Genomic DNA, 16259 nt, shown 5'->3' with positions numbered 1-16259 from the left:
GCATTTTTTTTCAAAAACTTCTTTAAGTTTTTAAATGTTGTGTGTGCCTGCATGTATGTATGTGCACCACGTGCATGCCTGATATCTGTGGAGGCCAAAGGAGGGTGCTGAGCCATCCCTCTCTCTGGCCCCAAATTTTCAGGTTTTAGAAATGACATTTTTCTACCATTGATATCTATTTATCTAGAGATGATGGAGACAGAATTTGCCTCTAGTTTAGAAGGCTTTTGGTGTTCTTTAGGATGAAATGGGCCATAGTCAGACCTTTTTTATACCTCAAAGTTTGAAAGGTAGAATGTTGGGGATGTAGCTTGGACAGGGACACAGATTCCCCCAAGATCACTGGTCAGTAGTTACCTCATCAGGAAAGAAAGAAAGGATGGGATATAAAAAGTGTATTGTTTGAAGACATGGCTTAGTGTTGAATATCGGCCAAGGAGAAGCACAAGAGAAGTGAGTCACATTGGTCTAAGTGCTTGGTCACTAACCTCTGGCATGGAAGGAAATGTTAAAGGTGCAGAAATAGCATCTCCCTGGTCGACACTGTCAGTCTGAGGAGCTTGACCTGTAGGCTGTGGGCACACAGGTAGGGTGGACGGTGTAAATGACTCATTCACTGTGGTAAGCTCACAGTTACCAAAGCATATATATTTACCTGCTATTGCAAATATGGAGGCAGTGATGTATGCAGAGGTGGTATTTATAGACCAAATTCATGATAGCAACACAGTAAAGTCACTAATAAACTTCTTTAATAGCGCTTGAGAACCAGGTAGTAGCCTGCCGGAGTGAATGGTTTGTGATCTGCTGGGTTTCATTGGAGCCAATGAATTTAAATAGGCCCTTGGCTGCCACTCCAGTGAGGCTTGAACCAGAGTTCAGCTGATCTGTGATTCAGTCACACTGGCCTCCAGCCGGATGAGGCCAAGCCCATGCTGGAGCCAGGGTGGACCCCACATGGGAGAGGAAGGGCAGGCAAGGCAGACACACCCCTCATGGACTAGGAGAGGAGGCTACTGGGCGCTGAAGCTGAGGTAAGGCTAGAACTTAGTCTAGGCTCCACCTTATTCCCGCTGGCTTGGAAAGTAAAAGCAGTGCACCGCTGCTTCTTCTTTGTTTTCTTTCTGTATCTGGGATCTATCACCCAGACTAGACCTAGCAGTTTATTCTATTTTTTTTATTCAATATATTTTTTTATTTACATTTCAAATGATTTCCCTTTTCCTGGCTCCCCACTCCCCGAAAGTCCCATAAGCCCTCTTCCCTTCCCTTATTCCTCCATCCACCCCTTCCCACTTCCCTGTTCTGGTTTTGCCCTACACTGCTGCACTGAGCCTTTCCAGAACCAGGGGCCACTCCTCCGTTCTTCTTGGACATCATTTGATGTGTGGATTATGTTTTGGGTATTCCAATTTTCTAGGCTAATATCCACTTATCAGTGAGTGCATACTATGGTTTATCTTTTGAGACTGGGTTACCTCACTTAGTATGATGTTCTCCAGCTCCATCCATTTGTCTAAGAATTTCATGAATTCATTGTTTCTAATTGCTGAATAGTACTCCATTACGAGCGCATTTTAAACATTAAACGTCAGTTAAATCCTGCATATGAATTTGCATAATTAGGGCTGAGAGGCTCTCTGACCACCAGCCAGCCTGTTAATTAGAGTGTTTGTGTGTGATCTCCCTTGTCACCTACCTAATGGGCAGTTCCCATATCCTTGGTCCTATCAGTCTTCTGACTGCCACTGTCCCTGCAGCCACAGGCTTCCAGGTGTTATCCAGAAGGACAGAGGTTTAACCAGACATCTAGAACAGACTCCTCCAGACTGCCTTAGCAAATACACCCTGGATGTGACCACATTCTCTTTGCTGCTATCAACTAGAGCCGCTTGGTCTATGTGCTATGCAGTACTGGCTCAAGGGGTCTTTCTAATGGCAAGGCATGTTACTTCCCTGTAAACACTTTACAGTGATGCTGTTTGTAGGTACACAGGTATAAACGTCATTGAATGGCCCTGCTACTCTTTCTGTAGCCACTGGCTGTCATCTTTCCCCAGGGAGGCTAGCTAGTCTTGGGTTTTTTAAGCCCCTTGCGTGGTTGCTATATGCCTCCACTAACCATTCAGACAAGGAATCCTCACCTCTGCTCTAAATTGTATGTTGATTTTCAGTCTCCACAGACTTGAAGCGCAGGACTTGGGGCTCATCACGCAAATGAAGAAGAAAGAGTTCCCGGACCTGGGGTCCCAGCACAGCTCTCATGCACCTCTCCTTGATTTTTTACATTTTGTCACCTGGTTCAGGGATGAACTTCGTGCTCCTTGCTTTACCCCTCCACTAAAGAGTGGTTCCTTGATGACCCAGATTCTTTTCATTGTAGTCATTTGTGTCTAGGACATACATAGCCTAGAGTGTGATCACCATACCTGTCCAGTGCATTATTTGCAAGGTATTCAAGGAACAGAGCTGGGAAAGGCAAAAAGCTATTAAAAGATGCTAACATTATAGAGCCCATGGCTCTTTGCTGGAGAACATGAAGTGAGATTCGTCTTCCTCCTCTTCCTCCTCCTCCTTTTCCTCCTCTTCTTCCTCCTCCTCCTTTTCCTCCTCCTCTTCCTCCTCCTCCTCCTCCTCTTCAGAACCACAGTACTTGAACATGGGTGGTCTTGGAACTCTGCTTCTCGAGTTAGATTTTACTGTTTTACTTTTATCTCTGCACTAATCCCGGACAATTGCCTGGCTTCTGTTGCAGCGCACAGAAGGGGGTAATAAGCAAAAGTTATTTTTGGGAAGCCCTCTTGTGGTTAGGAATTGGAGTAAAGTGGTAATTGGATTTTGATATGGTGCATTGTCTACACTCAAACTTCCTAATGTCTGAGCAGATCAGAGCCTCCTGCGCAGCTGTGTAAATTCTAAGAGCCGCAGAACTGGCCTGGAGATAGGGGCTGAGAGAAGATGAAAGGACCACGTGGGGTCTCAGCCTCCGCAGGACTGGAATGAGCCCAGCAGGGAGGAAGAGGAGAGCTGCCCACCTTGGATAATTGAAGTTCCTGCGATGCCCTCCAAGAAGTTGCTTCTTTTCCATCCTGTCTTCTTACCTCTCTCTTAACCCCTCTGCCCGCATCAAAGCTTGGACTTTTGCTATTTGGTTTTGTGTAAATTTAAATTTTTTTCTTGTTGAAAAAAACAGTATGCTCCATGTATTATTGGGATAAAACTCGAAAATATGATCATGAAAAAAAAAAAGAAGAAAAAGCCTTATATTTTAAATAATTTAATGACAGATATATACGGTTAACACTTTGATAGGCATGGTTCAAATTTTGTTCAGATTTTGTGCTTATATAAATATTTTTGTCGACTTTTAGCAAAATGGAATAAATTGGCTTTTTACATTGTTTTTAATTTTGGAGGCTTTTTTTTTTTTTGATTATAGCTATCTTGGGGAATGTGTGTGTGAACATGCGTGTAATTGCACTTGCTGAAGGCACACGATAACCTGTAAAAATCTCTCCTATCACTATGTTGGCCCCAGAGCTCAAACTCACTTCTGCAGGCTTGGAGCAAGCACTATCAACCTGTTGAGCCTTCTGGAGCTGGATTTTTTGAATTAGGGGTCTCACCCTACAGCCTAGGTTTTCCCAGGATTCCCCCTGGAGTTCAGGCCAAGATCCTCCTGCCTTTGACTCCTAAGTGCTCGATAGCACGCAGGTACCAGCAGGCCCTGCTAATGGAATCAATTAATGGGTTTAAGTGATTTTTAACTTAATGCCAAGGTGTGTTTATAGCATTTTTTTGGTGTGTAGGTAGTACTGTATATATAAATGTTCTTTTGGTAAACCTAGCACATATTGTAGGTTGAAGGGCTTTCTTTCTTTCTTTCTTTCTTTCTTTCTTTCTTTCTTTCTTTCTTTCTTTCTTTCTTTCTTTCTTTCTTCTTTTTTTTGTGTATTTTTTTCTGTTAATATCAATGAATGTCTGTGAGGATTCCTGGGCGTTAAAGCTTGTGCATATTCACTAAATTTTCTCATATGATAAATTACTAGAAGTGAGATTGTGGTGTCAAAGAATGTGCTTGATAGCTTTATGTGTACTTGACATGTCTTAAAGTCATCTAAGCGGAAGAAACCTCAATTAAGGAGCCGCATCCCAATTAAGGAGACGCCTCCCTAAGATCTGGCTATATGCAAGCCTATAGAGCATTTTCTTAATTAGTGTTTGGTGTAGGAGGACTCAGTGATTGCGGGTGGTGCCATTCCTGAACTGATGGTTCTGGGTTCTATAAGAAAGCAGGCTGAGCAAGCCATGGAGAGCAAGTCAGTGAGCAGCATCCCTCCATGGCCTCTGCAGCAGCTCCTGCCTCCAGCATCCTGCCCTGTGTGAGTTCCTGTCCTGACTTCCGTCAGTGATGAACAGTGATGTGGAAGCAGAAGCCAATAAACTCTTTTCTTCCTCAACTTGCTTTGGTCATGGTGTTTCATCACAGCAGTAGAAACTGCAACTATGACAAAGAGTAATGACATGTTAAGACTCTTGCTCTGTTTCCAAATTGTCCTTAAGAGATGAATACTTTATATTGTCTACCCTTCTTTCTCATGTCGGCCTTTCTGGTTCTTTGGATCCTACCAAGACATCCTCACATCTAGTCCTTTTCCTTTCAACTCATTTGCTTATTTTGGAGAATGCATGGACTTGTCAATGAAATGATCAAGCCTTGGCTACCAGCTCGAATGTGTGAGTTACAGCTCCACATACTTGCACCCCAGCAAGCTGCTTCCCTTTGTGTCTCTTCTTCTGGGCCGTTCTTCTTTGGTTCCTGGACTACTTGCTGCTCCTCTGGCCCACCACCCATCTTGGGGAGTAGAGATAACCCCTTTCATCTGTGTTTTTAGCACTCACCTCTGCCTACCTCACAAACAGGGAAGTGTAGAAGTCATACTGTAGTGCATCAGTCAGCAACTTCCCAGCTTTGGCCTTCACCTCACCTCAGCTCTGCCACAGGCTCATTACTGTGCATTCTCTCCACTCCCTGTCTCTTCACACTGAGACCAACCCCATGTTCCCCCATCCTCAGATTTCAGCAAGATTTTCTCTGTCTCTTCTCTCAACATAACACTAGGCTTTCTCTGTGAGCTCACTGACCTATCTCTAGTTCTCTGACATTACTGCCTACCTTTCTCCTTTCTCATAACAACATAGCTTTGGTTCTGAGTTCTCTTATATGAGACTAGATTAAGAGCTGTGTATTGCACAGGTGGGATTGTCCGGAAGACCCAAAGTTGTACTGAGATTTTAAAAAATGTGGTTGTACTTTGGTAGGTAGCCATCTAGTATCTGTTTATTTGATAGTGTCTGCTTCATTATAAACTATAGCAATGGATTCTACTTTCTTTAAGCATGTGCTAATTAAAACAGAAATGGGGCTCCATTTTGACCTGTTCATATGCAATCCATTTTTAAAATTGAATTTTTAAGGATTTATTTATTTAATGACAATGTGTGCATAGATGTTTTGCTTGCATGTTTGTGTGCAGGCATGTTTGTGTACCATGTGGGGGTCTGGTGCACAAGGGGACATCAGATTGCCTGGAACTGAAGTTAGAGATGGTTGTGAGCTGCTATGTGAGTGCTGGGAATCAAACCCTTGTATTGGACTATACAATACAAGGGTATTTTAGCCCCCAAGTCAATCTTGCCTGACTCAATCCATTTTTATCCCAGTGCCCCTTGGGCTAAGTGTTTTGTAGTGGCTTGCAATGTCTGGGCTGTTTCATCTGGACTTTAGGCAGCTGTAGAGTTGCTGTTGTTGTAAGTGGTAGAAGGGAACAGTGGCTCTGGTGCTTTAGAAATTCCAAATGACATGCTAGAAAAATGCCCTGGTTATTTAAACACGCATTGTCCCCTAACCTGTGAGTCACGTCATGGGACGTCACTTCTGTGTTTCTTTCCACATTCATTGACTGCATCCTACTGTTGGCTGTGAGTGCAGACATGAATACCTCTCAATACGTACTTGTCATGGAGTTAATCAGAGTTATGTGATTATTTTAAAGGGCGTCTAATACATTGAAAGAAGGTTTGGCAGTTGGGGGGGGGGGTGGAAAAGGAAGCCAGCGAGCTCAGCAGCCAGGTCTGAACTTGATGAAGCGTGTATTCTTCCTTGTAACTTACGTTAATACCCATTAAACCTGTAAAGTAAGGTTGAAGCAGTGTTTATATGAAAATATAGATGTTTGTGGAAACCATTCTGTAAGTGAACATGGTACTGTATAATTATTCCCATGGCCTTCTAGTCAGATTACCTGGAAAATCCAGAATGATCTTGATGAACAATAGTACATTGTGATTTCATGGTTCCTCTGTATACCTCCTACCTAGAGGTGTAATGCTTGTATCTAATAGGATTACCAAATTACATACCTTTTTGGTATCAGTAACATGCCTAAAATACCAGTCTTTACAGGCCCGTTATGGTTTTGAAGTAACATTAAGACAGCTGAGTAGAACCTGTTACACACTTACAGAGTCTCCGGGCCTTTTAATCATCCCAAGGCAGGCAGGATGCTCTTTTTATTGAATTTTAAGCCTTATTCAGCCCATAGAACAAGAGCTTCTTTTCCACACTCCACACAGTGTGGTTCTCTAGATGAGCTTGGTGTCTTTGCAGCTTGATTTAACACTGTGTGTGCTTACTGTCTCAGCAGGATAACCACCCTCCTCTGGCTCCCCACTGGCCTCCTGGTGAACAGACAGGGTAGATGCAAGGCCTCTGGTAACCTCAGCAGGCGTAGGGGTCAAGGGTCATGCGCATGGCAAGGAGGAAGCAGAAAGATAGTTACCCCACTCCCTGTAGTCCTTTGGGAAGGATGGATCAATCGATGAGTTCCTCAGAGGTATCCTTTATTAGAGCATTCTAAGGAAGATGACCAGAGATGCTTATCACAGTGTCAGCCACGCCTTCAGTAACTCTTCTTTAACCCCTTCCCACCCAGGTCTTTGCTTCCAATCTTTGCTTCTCTATTAAGTGTTCTCAGGCACTGTAACTAAGTACTAAAAGCATTTTGTCTTAAACTTTTTCAAAGTTTAATTTTTCGTACCCTGGATGGTAAGAGGTATGAAGGCTCTTCTCTCCTGGAGGACATGAGAGAGAATCTGTTCTGTGCCTTTCTTCCAGCTCCTGGAAGATGGGGCTGGTGAGCCGGCAATGTCTGGTGCTCCTTGACTTAGTATAGACCCATAGCCATGACCTCTTCTTCCGTCCTCACACAGTGTTCCCCCACCCTGTGTATGTGTGTCCAGGTTTCAAATCATTGGCTCAGCTAATCATCATACTCCAGCAACTCCTCTTCCCGCTAATCATAGTGGCTGGAGCCCTTGTCCAGGTAAGCTCGTGTGCTAGGCTCTGCGGATTAGCATTTTGGGGAGACATCATTCATTGTACACCCCCAGCATCTGAAATGCCTGCACTCAGGTGTTAGCATCACGGAACTGCAGAGCCTCTTGGTCATTGTCCTTTGATAGTGTTTCCCGTCACCTCACTTAACTCATCAGTCTACAGGGAGGTGTGGCAGCTTCCTGGTCTCTGTCCTTCTGCTTATTCTCTGATGTCACATCCTGACCAAAGTGGCCACCATAGCCCCACCCCATGTCTTAGTTCTGTCCTCTAGTTCTGCTCCCACAAGTACACATGTGGCTCTGACCTACTCTAGGTATTAGTCAAACCTATCAATGCTTCCATCCTTTAAATTCATTTTCCTCTTTGGTCTTTCATAAGCAGAGACTTCACCTTGACTTTAACTTAAAACATGGGGTTGATGTCTCTCTGTCAGTGACCCATGGAGGTCCATCTCCTGACTTGTATGTCTGGAGTGACAACTCAAAGTGTTCTCTGGCTCCTAACAATGTCCTCTGCATGCACAGTTTGATCTTCCGTTTCCACCCGCTGCCCTCCCCGTGTGCGATGCTCTTGTTGGCCTGTTCTCTCTAGTTCCCTTCAGATGGACGGCTAGTCTTCCCCCTCTGGAGTACAAAATGCCAGAGGCCCATAATTTCAGTTTGTTTCTTCAAAGGCAGAAAGAGCTTGAGATAAGTGATCTCCAAAATCTAGTTGCTTTTAAAAAGTATGTTTTAAATACCATGACTTGGCGAAGCCATTCCAAGTTCTTTTGCGGCAAAGAAAGTTCCCTTCGTTGCTCTCCTTATACATTATTTTGTTGGTTTTGATGCACAACCCTTGTGCTCCCTGGGTTGTGTATGCTCTGACTATCTCCTGACTTTAGCCGAGAACGTTTGAGTCCAGCCTGCTCCCACCCCTACCCCGCACCTTGCCCTGGTCTATTCCTGTGAGACCTGGTCTGGGCAGGTATCCTCTTGAAATGGCTTCTTATTCTCGAGTATTCCACCCATTCTGAAAGATGTCTTTTGGGGAGATGCTGAATGGAACACGCTTGGAGTTTACCTTTCTTTGTCACATTGTGGTGGCCAGGTGACATTCTGGGAAGCAGCTGAGTTAACTTTGCAGACAAATACATTTGTCTACAAATATATTTCTCTACGGAAGTTTCGGAGGAATTAAGTGTTCTGAGAAACATGGGAAGACTCCCATTTTCTTCTCTCATGACCTCCAGAGACTTGGACTTTCCTGGTAGATTACTGAAATATTTGAGCCTTTATAACACAACATAGACCTTTGTTCCTAGGAAGTCTTTCGTGGAGCCTTTCCCTCCTCTCGAGCTCTGGCATATGGCCTGTCACGCTAGCGCTTCCTCAGGCATGGAGTTGGTCATGTGACATTCCTCTATTCTCTCTCTCTCTCTGCTTTTTTATGCAGAAGGATGTTGTGGCCTTTTCTTGCCTTTAAGGTCACCGCTGGCCTCTAGCACACTATTCTTTCATGCGCTCCATCCTCCAGGTAGAAATCAATTACAGTTTCCATTTGCATGTGCATGTCCATTTGTTGGCTCCTGAGTCAGGCCTCTGGTTCCTTCATCTCCCTGCACAGCCGAACTGACCTTCTATTTTAAGGTCCAGTTTTTGTTTCACTTCTGTCGCAAACCTTTTTGTACAAAAATGTTTTAAGGAGTGTGTGTGTGTGTGTGTGTGTGTGTGTGTGTGTGTGCACATGCGCGCGCACACATGCATGCATGCACATGTGGGTGAAAGGCCAGAAGAGGCCATTGGATCCTTTGGACTTAAAGGCCATTGAGAGCCATTGAGGTGCTGGGAACTGGACTTCAGTCTCTGCAAGAGGAAAAAAAATCTAACTGCTGAGATTTTGCAGGCAAAAAGGATAGAATAATTGGGATAACTTGTCTAATCTAGGTGGGCAGCTTTTATCATTTAATCAATTGGCTCTGAAATTATAGTATGGGCATCTCGTGAATTGAGAATTTATTGATACATAAATCTGGCTGGTTAATTATAAACTTCAAAAGTTTTGGTTTACTGGGTTACTGGAATGTTGGACCCTGACCCCAGGGGGTTATGGCCGAGAAGGAACGGGCAGCCTCGAACTGGAGCTGGGAAGACCGCAATCAGTCCTGATGAGGCTAGTGTAAAGGCAGAGGCGGAAGGACTGCACGGGTCAGAGAGTTGCCAGCAGTATCTTGGGATGTCTGCAGGTCTTCCAGGTGTTTTGTTTCTATGGGGTTGCTAGATGTTGTGGTGGCTGACCTTGGGGTGGACCATCGTTGTGTGGGGCTGGCGTGGCAACGATGCGATCGGCCAAGGGAACTCGGGAGCTTTGGCCCAGAGAGACCTCCCAGTTGAGATCTCCTGGCTGGAGCCATATGGCCCGCCGGTGCCCAGCATAGTGCAGGAACTTGCTGACCCTTTTTAATATTTCCCACTACACCCTCCCCCTTTTTACTCTCTGCCATAAGTCTACTCTCACTGTATTGGTCTCTGCATTTGGATTTGTCTTTCCTGTATACTGTCACAGAAGTTTCATGAGTCCCATGACCTGCCTGATCTAGCTGAACTTCCCTTTGTAGCATCCCTACCTCACGTGTGGTCAGAAGCGGCAGTTATGATTGAGAACTTATGAGTTCGTTGTATCTGGTATATAAAGCTGTTTATAAGGAATGGGGCTGCTTCTCCGTTTTGCCATCACTTTATAAAGTATCCAAGCTTCAGCCACACAGGACCCAACAACGAGCCAAGGGAAAACTGAGGCCTGAGGCACAGGTGACAGTTAGGTCAGAAATCCCACTCCAGTCAGTGTTTGCCCACATGCTCCTAGCACACCTTCCCTTGATTCCCTCACACTGGATGCCCACGCAAATGCTGCGTGCTTGCTAGCTGTGCGAAGCTGTGTGGATTTTATGGGTCAACGGTGGCATCTGATATTGTGACTTTAGTGTATGATTGTACAGTTTTATTTTCTATAGGGGACTGACTTTATGTATTTGCTTATTTTATATTGCAGGTTAATATCCTTCCAAGAATTTGTCGCATTTGAATCTGTCCTGTGTGCTCCAGATGCCTTGTTTATGGTGGCATTCCAGCTGTTTGACAAAGCTGGCAAAGGAGAGGTGACTTTTGGTAAGGAAGGCAGTGGGGGAGCATTTCTTTGTTTTCGGAATGAAAGACACCCACATTCTCTCTCTCTCTCTCTGTCTCTCTCTGTCTCTCTCTGTGTTTCTCTCTCTCTCTTTGCCTCTTTCTGCCTGCCTTTCTCTCTCTGTCTCTCTCTCTCTGTCTCTCTCTCTCTGCCTCTCACTTCCTCTCTCTCTCTCTCTTTCTCTCTCTCTCTCTCTCTCTCTCTCTCTCTCTCTCTCTCTCTCTCTCTTTCTCTCTGCGCCCTTCACATAATATATCCTAACTATGGTTTCCCTTTTACTCCTCCCAGTTTCCCCCACCTCCCTTCACATCCAGACCCACTCCCTTTTCTGTCTCACTGGAGAACAAGCAGGCTTCTAAGGGATAATAATAAACAATAATATCATATGATAACACAAAAACTAACACCTCAAATAGAGGAGCCCGAGGCAAGACACGAGAGACAGAAACCCACTCACTCACTCCCTTGATTGATACAAAACTTGGTATCACACTGAACTAGCCTTGATATATACACATGCAAAGGACCTGTTCCAGACCCGAGCAGGCCCCGTGCACGCTGCCTCAGTCTCTGCCCTCATGTGAGCTCTGCTCCTGTCGATGATTTAGAGGGCCTTGTTTTCTCAGTGCCTCCAGCCCCCTCTGGCTCTACACTTCCTGCCTCCTCTTCCTCCGAGTTCTCTGAGTCCTGAGGGAAGGGGTTTGATGGAGACATCGCATCAAGAGCTGAGTATGCCAAGATCTCTCACTCTGCACATTGGCTGTGGTCTCTGTATTTGTTCCCATCTGCTGCAGGGGGAAACTTCTCTGATGATGGCTGAGCAAGGCTCTGACCATATAACATAATGTCCTTAGGGGTAAAGAGTCACTTTGTCATTTCACTGCTTTATATATCTATATAAAACAATGGTTTGATTTTTACCCTGAGTCACTGGGCTGTCTAGACTCAGGTTTTCTGTCTCACTGCTATGTGTGTGTGTGTGTGTGTGTGTGTATACATCTATCTATCTATATAGATAGATAGGTTTTCTGTCTCACTGCTATGTGTGTGTGTGTGTGTGTGTGTGTATACATCTATCTATCTATCTATCTATCTAGGTAGATAGATAGATAGATAGATAGATAGATAGATAGATAGATAGATAGATAGAGACAGGGACAGAGACATAGATATAGATAAAACAATGGTTTGATTTTTACCCTAAGTCACTGGGCTGTCTAGTCTCAGGTTTTCTGTCTCACTGCTATATGTGTGTGTGTGTGTGTGTGTGTGTGTGTGTGTGTGTATACATCTATCTATATAGATAGATAGATAGAGAGAGAGAGACAGACAGAGACATAGATATAGATAAAACAGTGGTTTGATTATATCTAAAGTCACTGGGCTGTCTAGTCTCAGGTTTTCTGTCTCACTGCTATATATATATATAAAACAGAGGTTTGATTTTTACCTTAAGTCACTGGTCTATCTAGTCTCAGGCTTTCCTACACACAACAGTGTTGGGTATGGGTTCCACATCTTGGAATGAACCTTAAGTCAAAGTAGCTATTAGTCGGTTCCTCCCACAAGCTTTGTGCCACCATTGCCCTAGCCTATCTCGCAGGCAGGAAGGACACCCTTGTAGATCAAAGGGCTTGCGGCCGGGGTGGCCCACACATTCTCTTAAGAAGTTAGCATGTTCCTTTAAAGTATACTGCACCGGGGGCTATGGCTCACACAGCCTCTGCTCTGGCTTAGCTTTAATACTCTGCATGAGTTAGGTGGACTCCTTGGACTGTCGCAGAGGGTGACCACTAGAAAGGACTTGTGTCCCCTTTCCTCTCTGTGAGCCACGGTTGCCGCTGCCTGGGGCGACAGTGATTATAAGCCACCCACACTAGAGCTTCCTACACGCCCAGTACTTCTTGTGGTCGCCCTGTCTTCACGGAACACTTTGCTGCTTTGGGATGCATGGTTCCGGGGACCATGAGCTTTGAACTGGTTCTCACCAGCTGTTGTGCACATGGTGCTTGGGCAGTGGAAACCTTTCTCAATATCAAAAGGCAGGTGCATCTTCATCAAAGCTTGTTGCAAAGCTACAGAAAACCCTGAAATCTAAGTATAGAAGAGGAAGACCTGGAGGTGCTGAGGTTGGGGTAAATTCTTTTATAAAGAGTTTTTTTTTTTAAAATGAGGTTCTGGAAAGTTCTATGATTGCTTCTTATGGAGATTCCTGTAAAACTGCTGCACTCTTGCCTAGAAACAAGCCTGGAGCCCTTTGAGTATGTGGGTTGTACTTTAAAGGAAATGGCCAACGTGTGTGTATTAGTTTGCTTGTTTACAGTTTGAAATACTAGTCCTTCTGGGGAAGGCACGGAGAGCAGAGCAGGAAGCAGGAGCACGAGACAGCTTGTCACACTGCAAATAATTACACGTTGACACGCCACTAATTTTCCCATTCTTCATTCAGTCTGAATCTTCAGCCACTGGGACAGTGCCACCCACATTCAAGGTGGGCCACCTCCTTTTCGGTTAAACATATCTGGAAACACCCTCGCAATACATCCTGAAGTGTGTCTGCATGGTGACGCTAAGGGCGGTCAAGTTGTTAGGAAGATTAACCTTCACGGTGCCCACTTTAAATGTTTGGATTCTGTTTCTAATTTGTTCAGACATCTCCTACTGTGCTTTGGTGTGTCGTGGGAAGTTCACAGAGTAGGGGCAAACACAGATGATGTCACACAGCACAATCAAACACACATAGCCACCATCAGCTCTGCTCTTTCTGTCCCCATGCCGAGTTGTCCCCCTTGTCTTATCACAAGTGGAGATAAGAACCCCAGAGGTAAGCTAGGCTAATTGATTTCTTGTATTGGCTTTTTGCCCTCTTCATTTCTGCATGGAGGGATGGACACCCAGTTCCCCCAGCAGTTCTGTAAACACAGCTTCCAGTAGAAGGGCACTGAAGTGGCTCTGTGAGATCCTCACGTAGTCGGTGAGCATCTGGCTCAGGGTGGCATGGCGGCCAGCGGAAGCTGGTCTCAGGACGGTGTTACCTCGTGGGTCCCACAGAGTGTGGTGCCTTTCTACTTGCTTTGCTCGGCACGCCTGAGTAGAAATGGGAGGAAGCTGGGCTGAGGAAAAGAGAGATAATGCATGGGCTCCTTGACAAACGACACTCTTTTCTTCATAGGGACAAATTGACCGGGGATATTGGCAGCAAGAGTTGGGCTAGGGGGCTCCGATGGGGAAGCACCCAGTGGTACTTTTTTTTGTTGCTGTGACCACATACTTGACTAAAAGAGAGTTAAGACAGGAGAGTTACTCTGGTTTACAGTTCTGGGGGTCTAGTCTACAGCAGCGGGCAGGACAGGGAAGTGTAGCAGGATGTGATGCGGCTGGATAAACTGTGATCACGGTCAAGAGGCAGAGGGTTGACAGGAAGTGAGGTTGGGCTCTATGCTCCAAGGCTCACCCTGAATGACTGACTTCCTCCAGAGAGATTCTACTTCCTGCAGGTTCTACAAACTTCCAGAACACAACCACCCACTGGAGTCAAATGTTAAAACACATGAGCCTGGGAGGGCGAGGGGTTAGGGCAGGAGAAGCAATGGTAGCAGACAAGCACCAGCTTTGAATTTAGAAAGACAGTGTGAGCATCTGCCCCCTCCCCCCTCAGCACCTTTCAAGCTGTTTATGGATGGGTGAATGATTTTAGCTTTGGTGTCTATCAGTCTTTCTGTCTGTCTGTCTGTCTGTCTGTCTCTCTGTGTGTGTATGTGTGTGTGTGTGTGAGAGAGAGAGAGAGAGAGAGAGAGAGAGAAAGAGAAAGAGAGAGAGAGAGAAAGTCTGTTCTTTTTATTTGTTTGTTTGTATTTCGAGACAGGGTTTTTTCTGATCCAGCTGCCTGCGCCTCCAAGGTGCTAGAATTAAAAGGCTTGCGCCACCACCTGGCTGGTTTTAGCATTCTGAATTTATTTTCTCATCTATAAAATGGGGGCAATGCCTCCCTTCCCAGACCATATGAAAACATCACTACATATCAGGGCAATATCTAAAAATCAAAGGTCTTTATAAAAGTGGTAATGCTACAATACTAGCCAGAATGAGGAACCTTCTTCCCTACCCGCCGCTGTCTTAGTTACTTTTCTAGTTCCATGATAAGACCCCATGATCAAGGAACCATTTGGGGCATATGGTCTCAGAGGTTAGAGTCCTTGATGTCCTCACAAGGACATGGTGGAAGGAACAAATGAGTACTGACATCTTGATCCCCAAGCAGGAGGTGGTGTCAGCAGTGGGGACAGAGACAGACAGACAGATATATGGATAATGACTCCAACCTTTTGAAAACTCAAAGCCAGTGATACTACTTCTCTAACAAGGCTACTCTTCCCAGTCCTACCCAGACAGTTCTACCAACTGGAGGCCAAGAATTCAAATAAATAAGCCTATGGTGACCTTTCTCATCCAAAGCATGATGCCTGATTCCTGTTTTTTCTTATTCTTTGGCCTGTCTTCTGAGCCAATAGTGCTACCATGTGAGATTGGCAGTCCCAACTCTGGGATATTCACATTCTACATCCCATTCAGTGACACCACCAATTGCCCACGAGTGGCACAGAGCACACAGCCCCTCAATGTGTAATTTATTAACTGTATCATCAGTTGAATAATTACAGTGATGTGTTATGTGTATGTGCTGTGTACATTTATGATAAAACTATTGGGACCTCAACCTACAGGTCTCATTAACATGTGGCTTTGGGTCTGCTGAGCCATGAACCCCCAAATAATTCTAGCTGAAGACGTGCACAGTACTAAGGTATCTAAATGACTATTGAACTGTATATTAATATATAAGTTTTAAGATTTTTTCATAGCGTAGCACAGAGTTATCAAATGTAGGTGTGGCTAATAGCCTTTTAAGTCAAGTCAACAATGTCAAATGGGGTGTGGCAGCCTAAAGACTTTTGGACGGCAGATGCTATAAGAAGTTAGCAAAGTGTTCTGGGAAATTCATCATAGACAAGAAGATATAAAAACAACCAGGCATCTACACAACAGTGGAATTGGATGAACCAAGAGGACTTCCTTACTCAGTCCTGTCAGGGAGGAGAAACTGTGTAATGTCAGCTTCAGGACCCCTGGTGAGAGTTTATCTGGTAGGAAAGCAGTTTGGAGCTGGTGCAGGTCTTTTATAGCCCTGGATGAGGACCATGGTGATGCTCAGAGCGGGGCGTTGTGAGAGGTGCAAGGCCTCAAACACATCTGTCTATTCATGAAGCAAGGGAATAGGTGTCCTATTGTGTGAGTAGAACAGCTGGCTTACATTGTAAGTTCCTAGCCAGAGAGTGAGACCTTGCCTCAAAACCGGAACATGACAAGGGCAGAGACCAGTCCATTCTTGCCATTATTAGAAAGTACACTGACTTTGTCCTTTAATTTTTACATCAAAAGATGTTTCATTTCGTGCAGCATTTCCTGTGCATGTTAACAAGGGTTGTGAGAAAAAGACCATTAGGCAGTCATAAAGCATAAGAACTTAAGTTTATTAAGGTACTGACAAGCCCTGTAGGAAAAGAAATCTCTAACTTTGCTCAAACTAGCATTTGGGAGACAAGTCTGAACGTGAGCTTTTTGTCCTGTGTTTGTGTCATACGATGCGAAACCCATAAAGCCGAAATGGTTCTAGGCTAGTTTATTCTTAATTCCA

At 44.8% G+C, this 16259-nt stretch overlaps 1 protein-coding gene across 1 annotated transcript in view; it reads left to right on the top strand.

The window, feature by feature from the left end:
• Slc25a13 (solute carrier family 25 member 13) overlaps positions 1-16259 on the top strand; it is a 180688-nt gene that overhangs the window by 52835 nt on the left and 111594 nt on the right. The window contains exon 4 of the mRNA XM_052173222.1: positions 10430-10545. Within this exon, the coding sequence (XP_052029182.1) occupies positions 10430-10545 (116 nt within the window). The remainder of the gene's footprint in view (positions 1-10429; positions 10546-16259) is intronic.

The sequence above is a fragment of the Apodemus sylvaticus genome, chromosome 2, assembly GCF_947179515.1.
Source record: "Apodemus sylvaticus chromosome 2, mApoSyl1.1, whole genome shotgun sequence".
Taxonomy (NCBI): domain Eukaryota; kingdom Metazoa; phylum Chordata; class Mammalia; order Rodentia; family Muridae; genus Apodemus; species Apodemus sylvaticus.
This window is presented reverse-complemented; position numbering and strand designations above follow the sequence as displayed.